The 7,249-nt window shown below is 49.8% G+C and overlaps 1 protein-coding gene across 2 annotated transcripts in view; it reads right to left on the reverse strand.

Annotated features, from left to right (window-relative positions):
- The window catches only part of LOC122559501 (PDZ domain-containing RING finger protein 4), a 487,868-nt gene extending 481,132 nt beyond the window's left edge, over window positions 1-6,736 (reverse strand). For both annotated transcript variants that reach the window (XM_043709045.2, XM_043709044.2), the window contains exon 1: window positions 5,881-6,736. In XM_043709045.2, the coding sequence (XP_043564980.2) occupies window positions 5,881-6,612 (732 nt within the window). In that variant the 5' untranslated portion in view covers window positions 6,613-6,736. The remainder of the gene's footprint in view (window positions 1-5,880) is intronic.
- Window positions 6,737-7,249: the final 513 nt, after the last annotated feature.

The raw sequence follows: 7,249 nt of genomic DNA on the forward strand, positions 1-7,249 counted from the left end.
TCCTAAAGTACAACAGTGACTACACTTGAGAACAACTTCGAGCCAGGCCTCCAGTCTGAAAAAACAACCCTCCACCACCACCCTCGGTCTTCAACCTTTGAGCCAGTTCTGTATCCCATTTATCTCTCCACCCTTCAGGCTCTCTGCCTGTATTCGTGATGAAGGGCTTTTGCTCAAAACGTCGATTTTACTGCTCCTCGGATGCTGCCTGACCAGCTGTGCTTTTCCAGCACCACTCTAATCTAGACTCTGGTTTCCAGCATCTGCAGTCATTGTTTTTACCCAGTTCTGTATCCAAATGGCTAATTCTCCCTGCATTCCATGAGATCTAACCTTACTAACCAGTCTCCCATGGGGAATCTTGTTGAACGCCTTACTGAAGTTTATATCGATCATGTCCACAGCTCTGCCCTTATGAATCCTCTTTGTTACTTCTTCAAAAAACTCAATCAACTTTGTGAGACATGATTTCCCATGCACAAAGCCATGTTGATTATCCCTGATCAGTCCTTGCCTTTCCAAATACATGTACATTCTGTCCCTCAGGATGTCCTCCAACAACTTGCCCACCACTGATGTCGGGCTCACAGGTCTATAGTTCCCTGGCTTGTCCTTACCACCCTTCTTAAGCAGTGGCACCACATTTGCCTACCTCCAGTCTTCTGGCACCTCACCTGTGACTATCGATGATACAAATATCTCAGCAAGGGGCCCGGCAACCACTTCCCTAGCATCCCATAGAGTTCTGGGGTACACTCGATCAGGTCCTGGGGATTTAATTGGCTGTAAAGTCCTTTGCCATGTCTTTAAGTCACAGAAGGTGCTACATAAATGCAGTTTGTTTCTTGTAGACTGAAGAGTTTCCTAGCATTCCAAAATTAGCATTTACCACCTATATCCATGAATAGCAGCTTAATTTAAAATAGTTACTGCAATGATTTTAGTGGTGACACACCACAAAGGTCAATGCTTCTTTCAGCTCTTTGTAACCAGAGTCAGCAGCCTATAATAATGTTGGCCTCCCAAAAACATGCTTTGCTTTTGTCTCAACTCTGTGGTACACTGAACACAGGATGGTCTGTTCAGCATAGGTACATCAGGCAAAATTGGAAAACTTGGAACCACAGCACTTAACCCAGAACTAGCACCCACAGCCTTTGGAGAAGAGCGATTTCTGATATCCAACACCCTCTTTTCCTTTGGATTTCGGGACACAGTATTGTGGCGAAGGGAAGATGCAGACAGGTGGAAATGGATCTGGAGCATTAACCAAACCCACCTGGCCCTGTCTGATTGCTGCAAGGAAAGTGTTAAAGCCAAATGAACTCAGTGTTTGGGTACAAGTTTCATTAGCTGCTGAAAATGTGTTGCTGGAAAAGCGCAGCAGGTCAGGCAGCATCCAGGGAACAGGAGAATCGACGTTTCGGGCATAAGCCCTTCTTCAGGAATCCTGAAGAAGGGCTTATGCCCGAAACGTCGATTCTCCTGTTCCCTGGATGCTGCCTGACCTGCTGCGCTTTTCCAGCAACACATTTTCAGCTCTGATCTCCAGCATCTGCAGTCCTCACTTTCTCCTACAAGTTTCATTATCTCATTTTACTCAACTTAATGCCAAAGGCAGGTATGAATTCAATGGAAAGTACAGTTCAATGTTGTGATAAGAGTTCAACACCTGTTAAACCCTGCCATTGTACTTCCAGTGCAACTCATTCAAAAATATCGTTTAGCTAATAATCTGAACACAGCGTCAGTAGTTAAGAGAACACCGTCTGAAAGAAAGAACACAGTTTGTGCTGCTTTCCCACCCAACTCTGATCAGGGGAGCATTGTCAGCTTGACAAGTGGTTCCAATGGGGAAGATATTGTAGTCAAATCCAGCAGAAGTTCACAAATTTCCCACAACACTAGGTTATAGTCCAACAAGGTTATTTGGAAGCACTAATATTCTGAGCGCTGCTCCTTTATTAGGTGGTTGTCGAGTATAAGATCATAAAACCACAGAAATTATAGGCTATAAATTCAGTGTCTTATGATCTTATACTCTAGAACCATCTGATGAAGTAGCAGTGCTCTGAAAGTTAGTACTTCCTAATACAGAGGAACCTCTATTATCTGAATTTTGAATTATCCGGCAAAATCACCAAGATGCTCAGCTAAACTATATTATCTGGCATTCGATTATGCGGAATTCGATTAACCGAGCGAAATACTCCCCACCCAGGTCCTCTGGATAATTGAGGTTCCGCTGTAAACCTGTTGAACAATAACCTGGTGTTGTGTGATTTTTAACTTGGTCCACCCCAGTCCAACACTGGCAACCCCACGTCACAAATTTCCCTGCTGCTTCGCTATCCTTATACCTATTTTAACTTTGCTCGAACTGAGCTGATGGCCACCTTCAAGCTTTTTCCTTATCGTCAGTCGCTGTTAATTGTCATCCAACGGCCTGTGAGCAGAATTGACACTCTCGAAGACTGAAGAAGTTAGCAGGTTGTTTACAGCCAGCTCAAAGACAGAACGATGAGGGGACAGTTACAGCAAGACTCCTTATAACAAACGCACAAGGAATCCAAACTCTACACCTCAGCACACATTCGTTTTCACCTGTCCTTCTGCGAAACACTATACTTTTTTATGCAATTTTGAGCCTGAAGGGTAAGTGAATCAGAAAACATCCCAACCAAATTTGTACTTTTATAAAATACACAACTGTAAATACAACTCAAACAAACGATAGCTCAAACACTGCAAACTGCAGCCCAGGGCAGAACTCTCAGCACTAAATGAAAGGTTTGGCAACAACACAATAGATAGTTGAAGGGTGGCCTTGTAATCCCCGATTCTAAATCTTAAATCACTGCAGGGTTCCCGCAAGCAGCTGTATTTAGAAGTGGAGTTAAACACGAGGGCACCCCGTTCCTTCACACACCACAAATAAGGTCTGCCTGAGTGAAGAGGAATTTCAAAGATCAGGTGATGGGATTACAGGATATTTTCAACTCGTCAACCAACTGGGCTTTGCATCTTCTTTGAAAATTCTCAATGTATTCCAATCAGCTCTAATCGGAATTAGTGGAAATATTACACACAGAGTCGGAGACAGATATTTCTTGCACTTTAAATGTTAATCAATATTTTTAAGATCACAATTTATGTTTTCTAATGGACCCCCAGTATTGCTTTCCTTTCAATTTCAAAAAGAAATGCATGTTCAAACTAAAATTCACAGGCTTTAAATCATTAGTTTTCCCTTCCTTTTGAGCATCAGCTGAAGACAAAACTAGTCAAATCTGAGACCAACTTTAGTTTTAATAATGAATTACACATACATGCAATTACACACCCTCGCCCTCCTTCCTGCTTATTGGACTTTCCACAGTTAATTCATTCCCATCATTTTGATTCCCCCCATTGTATTCCCAGTGGAATCTGACAAGCATTGCTTTAACCAACACATCGGTGACTAAATGACTGACCAGGTTATTGGTTGCAAATATTAGCTGGAGACAGTAGTGAAATTGATATGCAAAAGGTAGTTACTCTGTAAACATTTGCAAGAACACAAAAGACAGTAGCTGCCAACTTAACTCCTCCTCAATCATGGAACAATTTTCTCCTCATCACCTTCTCTCTCCTCACTCCCCAATCATCTTATCTCCTTGTTCCCATCCTCATTCCTATATTCACCATCTCCGCTACCTGCCACATTATTTGGCATATCCCACATCCCTTTCCATTCATCATCTTTCCCCCCTCAACCCCTCATCCTCCATCATCAACTGCCCCTCCACTCAGCAGTCTATGCCCTGTCAACTCCCCTCCCTGTAACATCTCTCCCCTTTACTCCACATGTTCCTTCAATCCTTCCCTACCCTCCCCCCATTTCCAGCTCACTCCCCATGTCCTTCTAACCCTACCTTTCACCACTTCCCCTCTCTGGCTGCACCTCTTTGAATCCTCATTTCCCCCATGCTACCCACTCCAACCTCAACCTCTCCTGACTAAACACCTCTGCTCCCTCCAAAACTTCCTTCATGTCTACCTTTCCCTCCAAGTTGTTCCTTTCAAATTCCACATCACCCTCCCTTCTCGCCTCCTCTCCAAATCCTCCTCTCCCTTACATGTCTATACTCACCAACATAAACTCTCTCATTCCACCCACACCCTTACTTACCTCTCCTCTCCCCAGTCCTACCTCCCTTTTAAATGCCCCATTTCCCCACTCCCATTCCTCTCCACTCTTTGCCCAACCCCATTTCTTTCCTCAATTTCTCCCCTTTCCAACTCTGATTTCTCCCCATTTCCCCCTCCATGCTTACTCTTCCCATTTCCCCCTACTCCTTCCAATTTCCCCTTCCCCTCCACACACTCATTGCCCCTAGCCCCTGCTCTCTCCAACTGTGCCCTCCCCTCCCATGTCCCCTCACTCGCCCATTATCTTCCTTCCAAACCTTATCCTGCCAATCTCGGCCTCCTGTCTATTCCCGATCCTCTCCGGCTCCCTTTTCACCTTCCCATTGCTTTTCTCTCATCCCCTCCCATTACCCCCACCAACACCCTCCAACTTACTCCCCAATGCCCCCACATTGGCTCCTCAGTTACCCCTCCCATTGGCCTGTCTGCCTCCATGCACCTTCAAGTGCTCACCATGTTTCTGCTTCAGTTAGTGCCCCATGTCCCTTCCTTATTCTTCACCGTGCCCCCTCCTCAAATACTACCCCATGTCCATCATTCTCCACAATGCTCCTCCTCAGATTCTCCCCATGTCCCCTAAGTTGCCCTTCCTCAGTTTCTTCCTGCCCCCTCAGTTCCTCCCTGCCCCCTCAGTTCCTCACCAAGTCCCTTCAGTTACCCCCTCCTCAGTTTCTGCCCCATGTCCCTTCAGTTGCCTCCTCCTCAGTTACTGCTCCATACCCTCTCAGTTTCCCCCAGTTACTGCCCTGTACCCTCTCAGTTGCCCCCCAGTTACTGCTCCATACCCTCTCAGTTGTCCCCTCAGCTTCTCCCATAATCTCTAAATTGCCCCTCCTCAGTTCCTCCACATCCCCTTCATTTGGCCCTCCTCAGTTGCCCCCAGCCCTTGCCCAGTTGCCCTCTATCCCCCTCAGTTGCCCTCTATCCCCCTCAGTTGCCCCTGCCCTTGCCCAATTGCCCCTGTCCTTGCCTAGTTGCCCTCTATCCCTCAGTTACCCTCTATCCCCCTCAGTTGCCCCCAGCCCTTGCCCAGTTGCCCTCTATCCCCCTCAGTTACCCAGTTGCCCTCTATCCCCCTCAGTTGCCCCGTCCTTTTCTAGTTGCCCTCTATCCCCCTTAGTTGCTCCCAGCCCTTGCCCAGTTGCCCTCTATCCCCCTCAGTTGCCCCCAGCCCTTGCCCAGTTGCCTTCTATCCCCCTCAGTTGCCCCCAGCCCTTGCCCAGTTGCCCTCTATCCCCCTCAGTTGTCCTTGCCCAGTTGCCCTCTATCCCCCTCAGTTGCCCCCAGCCCTTGCCCAGTTGCCCTCTATCCCCCTCAGTTGCCCCCAGCCCTTGCCCAGTTGCCCTCTATCCCCCTCAGTTGCCCCCAGCCCTTGCCCAGTTGCCCTCTATCCCCCTCAGTTGTCCTTGCCCAGTTGCCCTCTATCCCCCTCAGTTGCCCCCAGCCCTTGCCCAGTTGCCCTCTATCCCCCTCAGTTGCCCCCAGCCCTTGCCCAGTTGCCCTCTATCCCCCTCAGTTGCCCCCAGCCCTTGCCCAGTTGCCCTCTATCCCCCTCAGTTGCCCCCAGCCCTTGCCCAGTTGCCCTCTATCCCCCTCAGTTGCCCCCAGCCCTTGACCAGTTGCCCTCTATCCCCCTCAGTTGCCCCCAGCCCTTGCCCAGTTGCCCTGACTGGCCGGAGGTCTCACCCTGCAGCAGGCGGCGATGTTCCTGCTGATGCTGCTGATGTGCACCATGTACTGGTTGAACTTCTTCTGGTAGCGCAGGGCGGTGAGCTGCACCTCGCTCTGCAGCGCCGAGACCTGGGCGAGCAGCGCCTGCTCCCGGTGCCCGGCGCGGACCGCCTGCTTCTTGAGCTCCCGGGCCAGGCCGGCCGCCCTCCGCTGCAGCGAGCCCACCCGGGAGCGGAGAGCCGCCAGGCAGCAGTGAGTGAGGCCGGCGGCGGCGGCGGCCGGGCTCAGCTCCCGGTGCAGCAGCACCAGCCCGCAGCCCTGCTCGCAGATGCCCACCGGGCGGCACTCGCAGCTCTCCCGCATGTGGTGGTCCATGTCCTTCAGGTTGAGCACCTCCTGGCAGCCTGCGTGCCGGCACCTCGCCGGGCTGTAGTCACACATCTCCACATGCTCGGCCAGCTTCTGCAAGCTCACCACCTTCCCACAGCCCCGGGACCTGTAGTCGCACTTGATGTCCAGCTTGGAGATGAGGTTTCGCAGAGCCAGGACGTGGTTGAGCTCCTTGGTGGACATCCTCCGGCACTGGACAGGGCACACGCCTTTCTGCACCACCCAGGGCAGCACACAACTCGCGCAGAAGACATGACCGCACGGTGTGGTCAAGGGGTCCTCCAACACCTTGTTGCACAAGTTACACTTTAGATCAGGGTCAACCTCCTCGTTGAAACGATCCAGCTCAAACCCCATCTCCGTGTGTGTGTGTGTGTGTGCCTCTCTCAAATCAAGTCTAAAGGACAGTGAAGTTGTCTCATTGGCAGCCAGTGAGCTCTGGGTAGAAGGGGGGAAGAGTGGAAAATAAGAGTGACTGCGAACTCCAGACTGAAGTCTCCCAGTCCGGCTGGACTGTATGTATCTATGTGTGTTTGTGCGCGCTGCCAGTTATCAGCAAGAACAGCTGTAATCCACAAGCCCTCCCGCCGTATTCCACCTAAAACTGCCCTCCCCTGAAATCAGGTCCGGCTCCGGAATCTGAAAGACAGGGGAGAAAGAGAGAGAGAGAGATTACTCAAATGTTTCGTTGTGTACAACAATCACACTTACAGCCGCCATTAACAGCTTTAAAAAGAACGACACCCGCACAGTCATCACCCCCCATCCCAAACTTCACACCCCCCCTCCACTCCCTTCCAATTCCAGTATCACCCCTTCCCCAGCCTCATACGTTTCTGACCTCTCCCCTTCCCCCCCGCAAATTCCAAACATTGTAAAATGTTTGCCTCTCTCTCTCTCTCCTCTTTCCTTCCCTGTTCTGTATTTTTGACTTTTTATTCAAAATACCCAGCACCCAATTGGGCATCAGATGACCAAAGGAAGATCATAGGGT

The sequence above is a fragment of the Chiloscyllium plagiosum genome, unplaced genomic scaffold (assembly GCF_037043375.1).
Source record: "Chiloscyllium plagiosum isolate Xiang-an unplaced genomic scaffold, Cpla_swu_hap1 HiC_scaffold_19, whole genome shotgun sequence".
Taxonomy (NCBI): domain Eukaryota; kingdom Metazoa; phylum Chordata; class Chondrichthyes; order Orectolobiformes; family Hemiscylliidae; genus Chiloscyllium; species Chiloscyllium plagiosum.